The 19225-nt window shown below is 40.1% G+C and overlaps 1 protein-coding gene across 3 annotated transcripts in view; it reads right to left on the bottom strand.

The window, feature by feature from the left end:
* Positions 1 to 19225, bottom strand: part of LOC311431002 (putative acyl-CoA dehydrogenase 6) — a 92335-nt gene that overhangs the window by 4236 nt on the left and 68874 nt on the right. For 2 of the 3 annotated variants that reach the window (XM_084508057.1, XM_084508059.1), the window contains exons 6-9: positions 16366 to 16539; positions 9838 to 9999; positions 9541 to 9691; positions 1537 to 2519 (exon numbers count right to left, since the gene is read on the bottom strand). In XM_084508057.1, the coding sequence (XP_084364183.1) occupies positions 2429 to 2519; positions 9541 to 9691; positions 9838 to 9999; positions 16366 to 16539 (578 nt within the window). In that variant the 3' untranslated portion in view covers positions 1537 to 2428. Of the gene's footprint in view, positions 1 to 1536; positions 2520 to 9540; positions 9692 to 9837; positions 10000 to 16365; positions 16540 to 19225 lie in introns of those variants that run through there. The other variant, XM_084508058.1, reaches the window with a different exon arrangement.

Raw genomic sequence — 19225 nt, 5'->3', positions numbered from 1 at the left:
AAATGAAACTGTTCCTAGCCTATTTAATCTTTGACTATTAAAAGGTCTACAAAACTGCTAAGAGCAATGAAATATTGATGCCCTTACAATGCATCTTTATATGAGAATTGCTAGGCTTGCTAAACAAATATAGTATTCCCCAAGACAGTCAATAGGATACAGTATGCCATCAAAGCCTGAAGCACTTGTATAGTTCTAATGAAAGAGTGGAGTGTAAGGTATCTAATGAGTAATAACTATTGACATAACCGTTTGACAACTGCATGCCTGTGATAGTTGGTCATCTTTTGGAAATACATTTAAGCATTGTCTCACATCAGCTTTTTTTCCTTCGTTTCTTTCTAGACTTTATTTTTCTTACTAATCAATCTATCTTACCAATAAATTTAGTTTTTATCTACCTAGTATACAGTAGAAAATAGGTGGATGCAAGTAGTTACACAGCTGATAGATGTCCTGTGTTTGTTCTGAAGTCTATGCTATGATTTCCCTTGACAGAGCACACTGGTTTAAAACAAAACAAAAAAACTCTTATCTGTCTTTCAGTTCATGTATAAAACCAACAGGATTTTTGTTTTAAAAGTCAAACCAGATAAAAATGAAATTCATATAAAATGGAATCTCTTCCTCCTTTCCTTCCTCCCTTATTTCTTTCTTCAGTGGTGGGGTGGGGCTGAAGGAGGAATAGGAAAAATTGTAAACCTATGTCTTCCTTTCTTTGTTTATTCATTTAAAGACTCTGACACTTACATTGTTACATTATTTTACTTTGGGAGCAAGTTCATCTTGTAGTGTTCTTCCCTTCTCTTCCAGATAAGGTCAGTTTTCAGTTAAATCTGAACTGAAATCCTGCTTTGAGAGTACTTCATGAAGAGAAGAGGAATGGCAGTTGGGAACCAATGGCAGCCTTAGAATTTTCCTCTGGAGTTGCATTTTCTGGTACAAGAGTATTACGCTGAAAGTCTTTGGAATTAACAATAGTTGACAAAATTTCAGGATGCTATGGCACAGTCATATAGAATGAAATATACAGTGTATACAATAGAAAAATAGTAGTGTTGACTATGCTTGTTGTAGTTACTAATGTTTGAATGAGAATACTGCAATTATATTTACTGGTTTTGAGACTCTTTATATGAATTCTTACATAATACACATTGTTTCTCAATTTAATGGAACTTGGATTTTACCTAGCAGCTATATGGATTATTTCCAGGTAGAAGGAAATACAACACAATCTTCTGACTATCTATCTATTAATCTTACAGCGCCTTGGAGATTCCCTAGAAAATGCTTAAGCACGCCCACTTGGTTACAAGGACAATTCCACTGAAGCATTTTTTTTTTTTTCCTTAGTGAGACATGATGTCTCTTCTAACTTAAATGGGTGTTTTAGGAGAATTACTGATGTTTTTGAAGGTATGGCTGATAAGCAATCAAATGTAAAGAATGAGTTCTAAAGATCACATGAAGAACTGATGCTCATCATCGTAGATGTGTATTTCAGTGAGATTTTTGTGTAACAAATCACACAAATTTTGAAAATAGTTATTTTAATAGTGTTATATTCATTACACTTCAGATTATGGCATATAAATTTTACAATCTTATTTAAATAAGTACACATTTTTCACATTGTGTTTATTTTTAATATTTTTTCATTCATAACTGCACACAAAACAGGTCTCAGAAGTTTCTGATACAATTAAACAGTTGTTTGTAGAATTCTAAAACTAAAAATCAACCCCTACTCCCACCACTAAATGTGTATGCCAGGGAGTAGTACAAGTCAGTGTGAAGGTAATGAAGACAAATTTTGTGCCAACGTTGCATCAGGAGGCTTGTGATTTCTGACTTGCTCTTGCTGAAGGAACTCATTTTGATATTTATGTGCTAAAACTTAAATATATGGAAGGCAGTAGTAATTGAGAACAAAATCATTGTTCCAGTACTTGAATATGATTAGGAATAATTTTTGACTTAATTGATCTTTAAAGCAAAGTTACCGTGTAATTAGATTACGCTACTCCTGAAATTATAGCTGTATCCATATGGAGGTTATGTTTTTTAATTGGTGGCTTAGATGCTCAAATGTAGCTATACCTTGATTAAAGAAGACAAGATCCTATTATTCTGAGAAGATTTCTGGGCACTTAGTGTGGATCACGAGAGGCTTCAAAGCTGCAATTCACTAAAACCAGAAAAAAATCTTACAGTAGGCTGCATGCTTTCAGATGTTATTCATCAGCGTAAATGTTATATTGGAGAACAGGTATCGTGATATTGATACATAGAAGTATTTTGCTGGAAAAAGTACTGTTCCTTTTTTTTTTTTTTATTATTTATTTCACCCTTGAAAAGCGTTGCCTTCAGTATGCAGTAAAATCCATGCTCTTTCTTTAATTTTTTGAGGTAGAGTGAAGACGTGTTACTTTTTTGGAAGAGTTTCCATGAATTTGCATATAATAGAAAGCATGGTTTCATCAGTACCACCTCCTATTGACATTAATCTCAAGTCCCTGTAGAAATATAAAGAAAAAGATTAAAACATTTGCATCCTATACTGATGGAACAGGTGCAGAATTGTACATGCCCAGGTATTCCTCTGCATTTATTACAAAGTTGTTTTTATTACGTCAAAACCCCTTGTTTATAGAAGTACATACATGGTGTGGACAAATGTGTGTCAGCACCATAAATCCCTTCTGTGCATAAGGATGTTGCCAGTTCAAAATCCGTGCAGAAGGTGCCATCACTTTGGACTGGCATGTAAACCAGCACAGGCTCTTCCCAGTTAGGTACATACTACGTAGTTCTGCCAGTTGTTTGCTGAACACCTCATCCACTGCCTCCTCCTGGTAAGCTGGTCTGTGATACATCCTGCAACATCCCTGCTGGTCCTTTGCCAAACCTTCAACTGAATTTTAGTATGGGAGGGTTTTTCTTTTTGCAGGGAAAGCGAAACACATTGCAGAACTTAACTTTGCTCAACTCTGAGGTAAAAGAAGCATCCCTAAGGTATTGTAGAATTGTATGAAGATGGTACCTTTTTATACAGAAGGTTCTGCACCAAAAGAAACCACTCTGGTCTCCCTAATGGCTATGTGAGAGCCAGCACGCCTTTAGTTTAAAATCTTTGTTAGTATGATGCTTCTCTGTTTAAAAAATGAATAGCTGCTCTAAGCTTATTTACTTTTGATTTGATATTTCTAACTGGACTCATTTAAAAACCACCATTTACATTGCCAAGTCATCCCTGACAGTATTGCTTAAGCTCCCTTGGCTAGCCAGAATGCAAATTACTGCACTTCAAGCAATTGTCTTCACAAATTTCTGTTCCTCTTTAGGGAGAAGGAAACAAAGCATAACAAACAAAATTTTGTTAAACTACCTCTACTTATTAGTTCAATATCCTGAAAATTCCCCACCTTCCTATGGGTTTTGGTAAAGACAACAGAGCTGGAAAAACAGCAGGTTAGTTGTTCTTTGTGCTGTGGTGCTGTCTGGTTTTTCAAGCTGTAGAAAGCCTCTGCCAGTGCTTTGCATCTTCACGGCATTGTTGCAACAGTAAGCAAGTAATCCTCAAACCTCTGTGATGCAGATAAAAATCCTCCATTTGCAGCAGGTATCTTGGACACATGTGGCTTGCTTATATGAAGTTATAAACAGGCAGTGGCAAGATCTGGCTTTGGTGTTGTGCAACAGATATTTCTTATTATCAGATAGTTATTATATAAACGTACTTTAAAAAGGAACCTTTCACATAATTGTGTGTGTGTGTTTATGTCTGTCTTTACGAAATTGCTAGTAATTACACTTTTGTCTCTGTGGGTGAGATGAGGAATATTTCCTCCAGAACCTCTTCCCCCATGGAGACAGGACAGAAGGGTTTACCTAGTTTAAGAGGACTGAGATGACAAAAGATTCAAATTATGTTAATCTAGCAGCCCTCTTCTGGGAAAAAAGACACATTCTCAGTGTAAGAAAACAAAACCAGAGCACTAATTATTCTGCCAGGAACCCGATGAGGAAGCTGGGGAAGGTGACTTGGTAAAGTAAGCTTGTATGTAAGCTATTTATTGTAAGTAAATGTTTTGATTGCTAATATTATATGAGTAATACACTATTAATACAGCATATAAATATTTCAATATATATAAATATTAGAACTGCATTGTTTCAGGCAGCCTTCCCCTCTAATGCTTTTGTTCTGGAACTGCTGCACTGCTTTCTGAGTCCTCTGCTGCCCTGTCATTGCCCCCATGGCAGAACTGCATGCCCTGAACTACCTCCAACTCTGCAGAGGTGAGCACTGACCTCACCTCTTATCAAGGGTGATAGGGAACCAGCTCAAAACATACTCAGCAGTTACAAAAGGTGTAATTTTGAGGTATGCTGTTGAATGCTGTTTTCCTTGGAGAGCAGGAGTGGAGGGTCAGAAAGCCCAAAGCAGTTTGCCTGAGGAAAAGATAGCCATTGCATTCCGTGCCCCTCAATGTATCCCCTCAAAACAAACAAAAAAACAACACTCCCAGTAAGGAGATTCCTCTCAGTCAAGAAATCTCCCACACCTGAGACATCAGCCATGGGAAAAAAATAATAATTACCTCAATGCTAACTAAAAAAACCTGTACCTAAGAGGGAGGGTGAGGAGCCCTTCCCACACACCAGCCTCAGTCCATGTTACCAGTAATTTCTAGTTAGGTAGCAAAGGGGACAAAAAGGGCTGTCCACATTGTCAAATGAAGTTTCCTGTCTCCGTAGTTACCTAACACAGAACCTCCTTCAGGAATGCATCCGTAAGGGAACCCTCTGACTTACAGCCTGAACGCGTGGCTGAGTTGTGTGTCTCAGTCCAATCTCAGTAGCAAAAGTCTTACAATAGTTGTTCAGTTTTAACTTCCCTCTTTTGGCTAGTGTTTATTCTGCAGACACAGATTCAGCTGTGGTTTTGCACTAGCCAAGCTGTGCCCATCACCTTGTTTATAAACCTTTTGGTGCCAGTAATCTTGGAATTCAGGGCTGGTTTTCAGGATACTAAAACGAAGTAGAGACAAGTACCGATCTCAGTGACCACAAATACTGCTTCTAAGGTAGTAATATGCTACGCAGGTGCTATGATCACAGCTAACACCACACACTAAGTCTGTCTCTAGCCCCAAGCCAGTAAAGCTGTAGAGTGTTTTGTAGTTGTGCATCCTACCACCATTTGCTGCCTACAACCAAGAAGCTCTGCCTGCCCAGGAAGCCACTCCGAGTTACATTCTCCTCTCAAAAGCCATATGACAGTAGGATCTAAAAAGCCCTTTCTGTTTGCAAACACCCTGAGAGGAAGCTGTTGCACTATCTTCAGTGCAGATGTCTTCACAGAATTTTAAAGCTCTGCAAAAATGAAATCTTCTTTTCTTCCCCTTTTCTGGTGGGCATCTTGGAGTTGCTGGTGCTGTTTTGACATGGGGAAGAAAGTGAGCACCTGTGGGAACGGGGGTTTTGGTTACTCCAGTTCTGTTTTTCACTATCAGCCTGACTTCATGGCAGCAGGTCTTCGGGGATGCTGCTCCCTGCTTTCTTGGCAAGGAGACCATTGGTACTGCACTTTGCTAAATCCTTGCCAAATCATTCTCCACATCTATGTGCTTCAAAGCATCACTGCTCCCAGGAAGGCTATTTGAATGCTGCCTCCTTTCAGCACAAATTCCACTTGATTACAGAAGGTTAACACTTCCCCCCCCCAATCACTGTGTTACAATCGTGTTACTAGCAAGACTTTTCTCCTCAAAATTTACTGATATATCTTCATATGTAATATTGTGTGATCTCTTCCATCTCCAGAGACAGCTAGATCTCTTACAAGACTGCTGCAGAAAAAGGCTGAAACTATTTGTTTTCACAGATCATTGAGAAAGTCATTAAGTCTTGTCCCAACAGTTAGCTACTAATTCCAAAGCAGATTTCTGTCAGTAGACCTTGATGGTTTTTTTTTGTGTTTTTTTTTTTGGTGCAACCATAAATTGTGATAATGACACAGACTGATTAAAAAACCCAGTGGTCTAAACTCATTCTAGTTTAGACATGCTTTATAAAGAATGAAAGACTATACAAAATGAAACCAATTAAGATATTTCAATTGTTTTTTTAAACACCTGAGGAATATAAAAAATGATTTATAAGGAAATACATTCCTTATTCAAAAGATACTCCACTTAAAAACTACAACAGAAGTTTGATTTTCAACTATTCTTAATTACAAATAAAACTTCATATTGCAGTGCTTAGGTGGCAGTTGGGGAAAAAAAAATCAGTTTTCTTCTGCAGCTATGTGTACTACATCTATTTCACATGAACAGTCAATCGAGATTTTTTTTATTATTACTTTCTTCAGTCTTTCACGATGCACCAAGGAAAGAAAGCACAGTATTTTCCCCATCACCCCCCCCTCCCCCCCCCCCCCCCCCCGCAAGAGTAAAGCCTGTAAGCACTGGCAGCAGATAGACACAGTGTTTAGTACTTTAAAAAGATCTTAAATTGAACAAACAAACAACCCCCCCACACACACTTTTTTTAAGATCTCCAGTCACCACACTCCTCCTATCTCAATAGAAGTGTATAAAATTATTATTCAAATATATAGATTACTGGCTGAAATTTAAAAAAAAAAAAAAAAAAAAGTCATGTTATGAAGCCTGAAAAAAATGCAATATACTTGTTTCTGGAAGTTTTTCTCCCACTGGTCTCTCACTACCTGGGGCTTTCATATAGATGGTAGGTTTGTTCAATAACCGATTTTTCCCAAGTCATGATGTCTTTGAGGCATTTGATGTAGGGAAGGGAAAAACAAGTGCAGCTCTAGTCTGGTTCTCTCCTGCAGAACCAAGCTAGTAGGCTGAAGTGTGGAAAGTCCACTCTTACTGGTGTATATGTTTCTGTTAAACTCTTTGATATTTCAGCTCAAAACTTTTTTCAAACCCATTCTCTTCAGAATCCCTACAACTAAAAATAAAACATATAAGTATATAAAATCAGTCCAGTATAGGTACCTACATGAAGAAACAGTTATCTTCAACGACACATTCTAGAGAGCATTATATGTTAGAAAAAGTTGTTCTACAAGGTTTAAAAGGCTAATGATTAAAATGGACAGATGTGAATAAATCACAGAATCACAAAATCAGAAAAAATCATAAGAATAAAGTTTTTTGGCAGACAGCGTTGAGCTGGGTCTGTTTAGTATCTCCCCACTAACACCAGTAACTGAAAGTCGAAGACTTAATGCACTAACCATGCATTACGCCGTGTACTCTGAATAGAAACAGCCTGACGTGTCACAGACTAACATTTCCTTGGAATCTGGGTAAGTATTATGCTGCAAAAATCTTTGTACATTGTGACTGGATATCATGCTGTGCAGTTATTATAAGTCCAGCATGCTACTCTACAAACACCAGAGTGACGTGAATGGTTACTCAGACTGCCGTACAAAAAAAAAGAACAGCTTTAGGAAAGTCGCTGCTTTGCTTACTGTTCCAGATTAACAGGATTCTAAATCGAACCTGTAATTGTTTATTTAGGTAATACTCTACTTCTCCCTTCCTGGTGCTTATGGTTACTCAATGAGGGAATTTTACTGATTCACAGAAAAATTTAGACTATATATATCGCACCACTTTTAGCCTTATTTAAAACTGTTTGTTTTAGAGGCAGAAAGATATGTTTCTTCAGACAGCAGACACAGTTGATACCAATAGGAAATACTCTGGAGTTCTTCTCAGGGAAAATGTGACTGTACTGATGTGCTTAGAAACTGTTCTGGAATTCACGCAGAAAAACCCTGTCCACAATTAGCAATAATATACATGTACATACATGTACATGGCCTAATGTCTACACATTTCTACATTGATAGCAAATGCTTCAAGACAAGTATTCATTTTATCCAAAGTGCCTACTGCAATAGCTTTCAGCACCTCCATCACTGAGGACCATTAACTGCTAATAAACAGGTGGTGAAAAAGGTAACTAAGAAAAAACATCCTATTGACAGCTGGCTTAAAACCACCACCACACAGCAGTCCTTACTTTTTGGGTATCCACAAGTCAGAAAAGGTTAACAATCTCTCTGATTTACCACAATGGCAATCTTGCTCATAAAATGCCATGAGACAGAGAGCTGAGTTACTCCATTTGCTGGAAGGAAAAGTGTCTGTGTTACCTATAGTGTTACACCCTATAAACTATATTATATGGGTTGGGCACCAAGGCCTGACTTGGGCGTTTGATGTACATCTCCCCCACCCCTATCCCATTGACCAGTAAAGGACAGGAGTCAAACATCAGAAGGTATCTCTCTCTCTTCCTCTGCTGTACTGGATAGAGAAGTACAGAAGAGACCTGCCATGAAATCACCGATAGGTTTACATTCCACTCTTTAACACTCTGTTTCTACTTTTTTTTGGGGGAGAAACTCTCATTACTCCAAACAAATCAACCTATTATAAAGAAATAAGTTTTTTTTTCAATGTCTTCTGTTCTCACTTTACCCAGATACATTTACTAAAGCTTTGAACTAACTGAACCACTACTTTTTCCAACCATTAATTAGGTATTGTATTATGAGGGCTGAAATGAAATCTGCTGTTAGGAGAAAATACAAGTTCCATCTTGATCTTCCAACACATTATAAGACATGAGGCCAGCACAGCTGCCAGGAAAACTGTTTGCTTAGAAGGAATTTCACTGTAGAAGTAGATACACTGCAAAATTTCAAGGCCCTGGCATGGGGCTTATTGAATTTGCAAAAAAGGCTGTTTTAATGATCTAAAAACTTGCAGGAAGCAGCTACTTCTCTCAGATGTTTCACAAGGTACCTAGTATGACTAATCGCATGGAGACTGCTATCAGAGACTGCTGCAGGTCCGTGGGCAGGACCAGTGCCTCTGTCTGCAGTGAAGTAGTAGCTCACCACAGGAGCCCAGTGTTGAACTCCAATTTCAGACACGTTTGGGGTGGAAATATGGAAAAAAAAAGATGAAGCTTGATTTTCAATGGTCCCTCAGAGTCAGGAGAAAAGCTACTGCTTTGTTTTAGTTCTGATCCTGTAATCAAGATTATAAGCAGAAAGCAAAGGAAAAAAATCACTTGTTGGTAGACCTCACCTCTTTTCATTGTCATACTGCCTAGCACATTTCCGAAGACCATCAGGAAAAATACAGAGTTTGCTTTCTTTACCTGAAATTCAGGCTAACCTGTGGGTAGTTCAAACCCCATAGTTGTAGTTTGGCCCACTGTTGGCAAAGGAAGAGCCAGCCTACTTCCCGACACCAGTCACCCCACGTCAGTGGGACAGGGGAGACCATTTCATGGCATGGTCAAGGACTGCAGTGCGAGCTCTAACCTAAATCAGTGACAGGCTGTTCAGTGGGATGGTATCTTTCACATCAGCCAGGAGCTGGTGGCCTTTCCAGCGTGTGATCTTTCAGCAGGGCATTTAAGAGGGAAAATTGCAGTAAACAAACCTCCTACGTTCACCACTCACTTGCTTACCTGTAAAACCTGCTCACCAGCACCTCACTGGTGAATCCCATTCCTCCCCAAAACTGCAGACAGCTGTCAGTCACTTCACGGGCCAGACGACCTGCCTTTAGCTTAGCCATGGAAGCAAACTTGGTCACATCATTGCCTTCCACATAGAGAGCTAAAAAAAATGATGAAAAAAAGCACGGTTACACACAGACACTTACTGACCACAGCCTGGCAACCACCTCCCCATATTCCCTCAGCCTGACAATGCTCTTTGCATTAAAAAAAAACACATCTGGGAGGGCAGATGTGGGCACTCACCAACAGTGCGGTACAGCAGCGAGCGCAGCAGCTCCAGCTCAGTGGCCAGCTCCGCCAGGCGGAAATGCACGACTTGGTTGTGCAGCACGGACTGGTCAAACACCTTTCGCTGGCGAGTGTACTCAATGGTTTCTTGTATGATAGTTTCCAGCGGTGTCAGGACTTCACGAAGCAAAGCACAGAACAAGACATAGCTTTACCCAGATCTCTTTTTTTTCCTTCTTATTGAAAACATTTTTTTCCCAATACAAACAATACGTTTTTACAAACAATACATTAGATTTCCTAAAGTAAATTATTCCATATGCTCACAGTTTGAAGTGCAGAATTTCAACTCCTAAAAAAGTCTGGCATTCCCTTGTACCTTTGAAAACAAATCCCTTATCCTCATTCCACCTGAGTCCCAAATTGCCAAACTCAGAGGATAATGAAGGGGAGTGGGAGGAATGCAGCAAAGTCACCGAGAGCAGTACACAATAACAAGCATGTGACCCTTACCCTTAATACACCATTTGGGGCTCTATCACAAGCTTGTGGAACTGCTGGTTTCCAAGCTACCTGTGTCCTGAACAGCAGAAATAATCCCAAAATAAAATCTTAAGGCAGGCAGTGTGCACACTGAGCAATGCTGTAGAAATGCAAATTCAAGGAAGCTTTCAGGGAAGAAGGCAGAAATGTATTCAGAGATCAAGGGAAGTGAGCAGACTGATTACATTCCATGATCCAATCCCAATAAAGAAAGGAAGGAGAAAATATGAAGCTTCACAGCCACTCCTGAACTGTGCTTCTAATGGAAACACAATCAAAATAAGACACAGCTGGAAAACAGGTGAGAGAGATGGGAGAGACTGCTTTGAATTAAGTGAACTACTTTGCTGCATTTTTTCTTTTCTGAGCAACCTCAGAGCAACCCTGTTTCAAACAAGAAAAAGAAGAGTGTTTTCTTGCCAAGACACATGCAAATTCCTCACAGGAGCCTGGTGTGCTTCCATTCTTCTTTTTTGCATCGATATTGAGACCACCTCTACTTAAATTTCATCCCTATACTGCTCTCATATATCCTCATATACATCCATATACTGTTCTCATATGCAGACTTTGCTTCCCACCATGATCATGTACTAGCTCTTCCACAGAGCGCTGCTGTTTGCATCCTGTCCCCACCATATCCTGTAAGGTTTGGCTTTTCTCATTCCCTTAATACTTCCCCCCCCTTCTCAAACAACTATCCACATTGCCTATTTTGAAAAACAAACTAACAAACAAAAAAACATATATAGTAAAGTCTTGTTTTCTTTTGTGTAAATTCTGTGCTGCCACTCTAATGTTGGTTTTCTGGACAGGAAAATAAATTGCTCTCTCCAGCTACATTTCTTTTACAAAAGGAACATCCCTGTTTTCCCAAAAGACCATGTAACACAATGCTGTAAGATGTATGATGCTAACAGCTTTTTGGCTTGTACACCTATGGTCTCCAGCTTGGAGAGATGCTACAGAAAAAAGAAGAAGTGCCTAGGCACCTCTTGCTCCGTACCCCAAACTGGGAAGCATGGAGCTGAGTCTGTGCTGCTGGGAGGGAAACCAAACAGTATGTGCCAGTGCTAGGACAGCAGAAGAGAGGTGGGAGGGATAATGGCATGGGATTAGGCTTGAATAGGTCTGTCAGGGCAAGGTGCTCCAGCATGGCCCATTTGGTTGCCAATATCCAGATGGGAAATGGTAGGACTTGGTGGGAAGGAGCAGAACGGCACTTGCGTCAGCCCTGGCTGCAAAAGGGCTGAAGATCACTATGGGGTTTTGGTCCGTCTTTGCTCAGGCTGTCACCATGCATCAGGTCTAGGAGCAGGGAGCACAGGAGGTTTGTTCTCACCGTGCTTACTTCCCTGCTTCCCTGCCTCCTTCCTGCCCCACGTCTCAGCTACCCCATCCTCCCTTGTTTCCTTGGCTGTCATCACTGCCCTTCTGCTTATTCCAGGAACACAAAAATAGAGAGGAGATTTTCTCAGGACAGGTATTTAGAGCTAGAAGCATAGCTCTGAAATGACAAAGCTCGACTGTGAAGCAAACAGCAATGAAACACAGCATGTCTGAATACCACGACTGCCAGCAGCCCTTTACAACAACAGCACACAACACCTTGCCAGTTGTATGATAAATATAGGGAAATGACATTATCACCAGTGAAATTCATTTTCTCTCTAAACTTTCATCTTTTTACTGTACTGGTGTGTTTGTTTCCTCATTTGTTATACAATGTTCTTCCCATCCTCAGGCAAACTTGGCCTCAGACTGTCTGACTGACAGCACACGCAGGAAATGTCACTGGGGGCAGGATAGGGACCATGCCGTCTACCAGATAGCAGAGCATTGTGAAAGCACTTGCAGTTTTCAGATGCAGAACAATCTTTTCTTCATACTTCCATCCAACTTATGTTTTCCCACTTGAAACTTCTGCTCACTGTAAACACACTTTGCCTTGCTATTTCTCCACCCAACACAAAAGGAAACTAAAACATTTTTCTGAAGCGGTCACTGATCCCTCTCTACTGAGATGTACAGCAAGCTCTGAGCTAAACAATCTGTCTTACAGACGTGGGTTGCCCATGCTAAAGGATCTGTCATCCTGCCGTGACTCAATGGTGCTCATAAAACTGAGGCTACAGGAACAGATAGAAGTCATTAGAGAAGTGCCATTCTGCTCTCTCACACACATGCTGAACTCCCTCTTGGCCTCCAAGTGAAGCAATTCACAGGAAAACTGTTTGCTTTTTGCCATAGTAACATTCCCTTCCTGTGGTCGGGGTAACAGGTCCTCAAAGTGATGGTGTTTGCTGAGTGTCACAACATGGGAAAGGTTTGTGGCAGCTCTTCCCCTTTAATGAAGCAGGAAAGGCAATGACTTCTACCAACAGCTTTGGTAACATGCCACTTGGAAGAAAAGAGCACACCTGTGACCAATTTTTGCAAAGTAAAATTCTTGAAAAACATAGGCTTGCTAAAAATAAAAAGCCTTCCAGGTAATTCATTTTCCATCTGTCCTTTCACTGAAAAACATATTTTAAAAGGAAATAAGAAAGAAAAAAAAAAAAAAAGAGAGAGGGGAGAGAGAGAGAGAGAGAGAGAGAGAGAGAGAGAGAGAGAGAGAGAGAAAGAAAGAAAGAAAGAAAGAAAGAAAGAAAGAAAGAAAGAAAGAAAGAAAGAAAGAAAGAAAGAAAGAAAAGAAAGAAAGAGAAGGAAGAAAACTCCCCACACACGTTCTAATACTTGGCCACAATGAAGATAACCAGTAAACAAAGAGAAGGCTGAACCATATTATATTTCATACTAAAAAAAATATATAAAAAGAAAAAACGAAAAAAAAAAAAACATCACTGCCCAAAAAGAATTGCAGTGGCAGTGAACTGCCTCTGTCAAGTTTTAGGAAGCAGTTGAAGCAAGCAAGCTAAGAGCAGTCCTTGAAGTGTTCAGAAAAAAACAAACATGATTTTCAGTGTCACATGAATGGTCATGAACTGGGAAGGCACAGGAATGTCCTTCTGAGGGCCAGAAACAAGGACTAGGATGAACATATGCAGACCTAATCATGAAACTACTGAAAGCAAAACTATTTGTAGGACTGGAAGCGAGCAGTGCCTGTAACATTGTGGTGTAACAAACCACATCCATCAGGCAAACAGCTCTCTGCTGAACATCAGTTACTCTGACAAACTCTCTCATTTACTACAACTGGTAACTTGTGAACTTTGTAATGTGACACAAGACCTAAGCCTTGTTCCTGCTTCCAGTGCTCTTCATACATCTTACATCAGATTGTCAGTGGCTAAAAGCAAAAATGACCCAGAGGGCACAGCATGGTTCCTTTCTAGCGAAGACGCTGTAGGACAGAGCTGCATCTCCCCTGGTGGCAGCAGGGGCCAAAGATGTCCTTCCCAGATTGCTCATTGTCTTTCTGGCAACAAGGCAAATTGAAACCTGGTGTCCCGCTTCCTGAACGAGTGCATGGGCTGCCAGGGTGTTGTGCAAAGCTGGAGAGCACCAAGCCGCCAGTGGTTTTGAATACAAGTGATCTCACCTGCTGGGCTTTGTGTTTTGATGCTGTCACCACGCATCACTCTCACCCAGGGCATGACTAACACGACTCTGCTGCCTGGGGAATGTCACTGCAACCTGGCGTTTATGGTCGTTTTGTTTAACAGAGACTCAAAACTGAGCATAAGAATGCTTAATTGAGCCCTTACGGTCTGCGTAAACTTTGGTTAAGTTTCAGAAATGCCTTTTTGCTTTGAGGAGGAGGGGACTCTCACTCGTTTGCTGCAGCAGGGCTCATGGTGACCAGCCACACATATGAGGAGAGGTGAAATACAGCTCTGCCCTGAAGGTAATTAGCATGAGGCACAGTAGATTTACATAAATTAAAACAAATCCCGCAAAGATTTCAGTGGGGCAAATTCTTCTGTTCTGTTCATAAGCTCTCCTAAGGTGACACGGTAACTGTTTGATAGCACCGTCAGTAATTAGCAAAAGACTTCTTTTTATGTTGATGAAGCTCATAGAAAAATGAGATGGTAAAATATATCTGCAGGAAAACAGCCTCCTGCCAAACTGCTTGATTTTCTGACTCCTTTAGATTAATCCCAAGCTTTGGAACATACATGTTTGTGATAAGCAAAGAAATCTGAGGTCAGGTACTTGAGGGACTTCTAATGGTGGGCACCAGAAATACAGGGGAGTCACCTTTGAGGTATAAACACAGCTCTACACCAAGGCTACTGCTGTACTATCTACCCTCAAGGATAGAAAACTGCTTTAAACTATTCTCTTCGCTGGATCTGTCACATTTCTGCCTAGGCAGGAATATTCTTTTCCTCAGGATTTTCAAAACTTGTTTGTTCGAGACCATGAACAAAGTGATCAAGCTTTGAAATCACCCTGCTTTCACCAGGAGGCATGGTGCGGGGACCTCCAGAGACCCCTTCAGACTGGCATCATGTGGCTCTCCATGACTGCCACCTGAACATGCACTGTGCCTGCAGTGTACGCCAGCATCCATGGCTTGAATAGTGATGGCTTTGTGCAAGCAGCTCTCCAGCACAGGCTCCAGGCCTCCAGCATAGTGCTGCCGGCAGACCTGAGGCCACCCGGCCTGTGGAGGCCATCGCGGGCAGGCACCAGAGAGTTGCTCTGTGCACCTGCAATGGCAGCTCGCAGGCAATTACACCCAAACTGCCTGGTGCTTGGGGCCTTTGTGTAGATGAGGAGGCCAGGCACAGGCTCATGGGACTTCTCAGCTTTTAAAAACAAGGAGAGTAGAGAGGACAACTGCTCTCAAAACCTGGAGCCCCTGGTTACAGCACTGTCCTTGCTATGGCAATTCCCAGTTCGTGCTTTTAGTATTAGGCTTAGAGACTTCATGTGGAATGATCTGAACTCATTTCATCCCCATCCCATGAATGTTGTGAACTCTGTGCAAAAGCAGGAGCAGTACAGGGCATCTGATCCTTGCCAGAGTCTGCAGCGTCATCCTGTGCAAGCCTGGCCTCCCACTCTTTGCTACAACAGCCCTCACGTTTACCATTTATCTCAGACTGAACTAAAAACACTGGCTCAAACCAAAGGTGTTTTAAGCATTTGAACTCCAAAATATTTGCTGTGGGATCAAACCATAACAGGGAGTGATTTTTTTAAAAATTTGGTCACTGAATCAGAAAATCACTTTGTACAGTTCCCGATTCTCCAGCCACGCAAAGAGAGTTAACAGACAGTGTACGAACAGAAGTACATGTATGAGGAGACTATTTACACAAACCAGAAATTTAAAGAGGACCAATCTTCAATCTTCTTATAGTGAACCACATTACATCTAAGTTAAAGAATCAAATGGTATGGTGCAAGGGGAAGGTTGGAAGGCTGAAGATGGACAGTCCAGACTTGGATCTGGTTATCTGGAATATCCAGAATCTGTCTATCTCAAACATGTGGACTTGGGTATGGCCTGAGTTGAGAGTAAAACAAACTCTATAGCAGCAGATCTTCAGGGAAAGGAATTTGGTGTTGTATCATGTACGTCCAATGTGTATTGAGATAAAACAGATCTGTAAAAACAAAGCTATTAAATCCTGTATTTACACAGCCACTAAATTACTTTTCTAAAATCTAAGATAAAGATAAACATCACAGGTTACTGCACTACAGGAAAAGTCACCATTCTTCTATTTCATGACAGTATTTTTATACCCTTTTACTACATCTGTAGCCAGCATAACATGATGCTGTTTTTTCTTATCAGCAGAACAGACTGAGAAAAAGAAGAAAATCAAAAACAGCCTCTGTGATACCTCACAAAATATTTTCTTTCTGTTTCAAGCTTTCCTACTAAAAGGGAAGGTTGTCTGTATCCAGGCTATGAGAGATTTCAAAAACAGATTGTAAGAGGTCATAATTTACAGTGAAAGGAAAGTGCTATTAGTCATGCAGTAAGGGTGACCCCTGTGTTCCTGCCAGGCCCCAGCAGCACGAACGATGACTTACCAGTGGCTACTCCCCACAGTCGCTCTTCTTGGAATTGCAACATCTGGTATGTAAAACCCATTCCTTCCTCACCGATGAGGTTTTTGCAAGGGACTCTTACGTCTTCAAAAAAGATCTGAGCTGTGTCCGATGACCTCATGCCCAGTTTGTCTATCTTTTTAGCAATGTGAATACCTAAAGAAAAACATATTAATCTGGAATTTAAGAATAAAGTTGGTACATCCCATTTTTAAGATTTTTCTCTGCTTTATTTGACTAGAAAATCAGAAATTGCAATTCTAAAGGTCTTAATTTTCATTATGTTCCTAAATAATAATTGTTAACTAGTAGTAATAATCTTACTTCATGTACATCTGGAAACCACATATTTATTTGCTTATGTTTGGTTTTTAGTGCACTATAATAAAGTGTTGGAATTCAATTTAGCAGTATTTGCTGAGTGTCTGCACTACAGTGAAACAGTAAAGAAATGTTTAATAATGGCAGAAAACAGAATTTTATGTTAAGCTGCAACTAGAGAATTTCTACTCATGGAAATTCTCTTTCTTCCACATTTATCCTTCCCTTTCTATCCCATTCTGATCTCTCCTGGTACCTGTAGAAGAAACATTTTATAATCAAATCATATCACTCTCTCCTAGCAATAAAAAGGTTACACTCAAATTTACAAATACAAGTATCCAACAATTCTGTATCAACTCAAAATTTTGTTAAAGCTATGTATTTTATGATGGCCTATGAATACTATTTAGTGCATTTAAACAGTCGCAGAAGGCTTTATAAGGATTGTGATTCATTCCTTGCAGTTTTTATGTTGACATCCTTATGAAGAGGGTATGCTTCCTCACTGACTTCCCTATACAGCATAGACTCTGACCCAATGTGCAGCTGTCTGTTGGAGATGAACCTGATTCCTGTAGGAAAATCCTGTTGCAATCTCTATCCAGATCTCAAAATTGTTTCAGGTTTGGCCACTTCAGCTATGTAATCACTCCAGGAAGGAATCCTTCCTGTTTTTTTTCCCAGCAATTTTTTTTTTTCCCCACAAGTTCTTCCTTGCCATTGTTTAGATGCTAGCATGGCTTACCGCTGTGCCATACGAATTAGACAGACATCAGTGATTTTTGTGTTATTTCCCTTTAAGTCTTCAGCCTTTATCTCCTTGTTTTTCTGGGTTTAACACATGAAAATTCTGCATGGAAATCAAGAATGCTTCAGAGGTAAACTGAGGCCAACAGGTAGATATGAGGATTTGTGCAAAACATGCCAATTACATCTGCCAAGTCAACATGAAGCGTCCTCCAAATCAGTTTCTATGGGTTGGACAGAAAAGCAAACATTTTGCTATCCACAGACATGGTATACTAACCAATTTTGTGATACAGTGAGATTCTGGTATTTTTTTTCCTCTTCATTCTATTTTTTACTATCCTATACTAGTCTGTAACACAGCTTAATAAGACTTGGTCACTGCACAAAATGTTGTGGTCCCTCTCTGTACTTCCTTGGCTTCCACACCTCTTTCTGAATTAAAACAGGCCTCTCAAGCTCCTAGTGACAGGAGGCCTTCAGCCATGTGAAAATTACTTTGGTTTTGCAGGCATAAGGAGTTTGCAGTCATTTCCTTCAAATTCATCCTCTTTGGCAGCACTGAATAAGATTATGGAAAATTTCATTTCTCAGCAAAGCAGAGATGAAATACTGACACTATTTCCAAATGCCAAGTCTGCTCTCAGAAGAATATCCACATCAACTTCCAGACCTTCCACTCAAAACTACTCCATCGGCCAATCTATAAACAGATAATGTGTTATGAATATTTCCTTTGATAGTTGTTCAATAGAGGAAGAAAACTGGAACATCTGTATAAAAATCCTTGACTCTTGGATTGAAAACTATCCAGCAATTTGCACCCAGTCATGCCAAAAAAGCATTTGTGGTTTGTTTCTGTATTAAAATCAGAGCTAAACAAACACACATTGAAACTACCTACAGGCCCAAATGATTTCTGGAACATCTTTTCCTGTTGGAATATCACTGCTTGGTTTCTTTGAGAGTTTCAGAGATCATGTCTTTGGTCTGCTTCCAGCTGCCTTTTATGTAATCATTGCTCCTTGCCCATGTGAAGATGCACTTTCTGCTTTTGTTATTGGGATGTTAACTAAGGACTCTGCTAGACAAAGTCCAACTGCTGCAGTTCTTTGTATTGCCAGATCAGTCCTACTGAGTGCTTCCCCAGAATCACATAAGGTAACAACTGCTGAAGAAGCTCTTACAGGTCTGGTTAGAGTTGCTAAACGTGTTAAAGACTTCCATCCATACTTCTTACAGATTGGGTGGTGTGTTCAAGTTTCCTGAATCTAGCAGCATTCCTCCTTTGTTGAGCCTTACCAGTTTCACTTGCTCTGAGATTAATTCTTTTTTCTCATTCAGAAAGAGGCCAATCTCCATCAGTCTCACGTAGTGTCTGTTGCTAGCACATGCTATGCTTTTCGTTCTCTTTTAAAGACACTGATACATAATCGCATCTCTAAGATACAGACATCAAAATCTTCCTTTGCTTCATTTAATTATTTTAATTCTCTTCAGAAGGTGCACTATATACTGAAAATTATCAGCAGCAGTAGAAATCATTTGCCCAAATAATTCCCAGAGTTTGTCTGTATTAAATAAATGACAAGCTATCTAATAACACACATATCTCAATCTAGCAAGGCCAAGTGCCTGTCTTACTAAAATCACTCTAGCAGAGCCATTTGTGCTACTTGTGCCAATACTACTGAGATGGATTGCTCTATCTCTTCCTGGGCAGTTCTTCCCAGGTGTCTTTGATTTTTCATTTTCTCCCACTCCTCCAGAA

The sequence above is a fragment of the Aythya ferina genome (assembly GCF_964211825.1).
Source record: "Aythya ferina genome assembly, chromosome: 2".
NCBI lineage: Eukaryota > Metazoa > Chordata > Aves > Anseriformes > Anatidae > Aythya > Aythya ferina.
The sequence above is the reverse complement of the archived record's forward strand: the minus strand, read 5'-3'. Positions and strand labels throughout refer to the sequence as shown.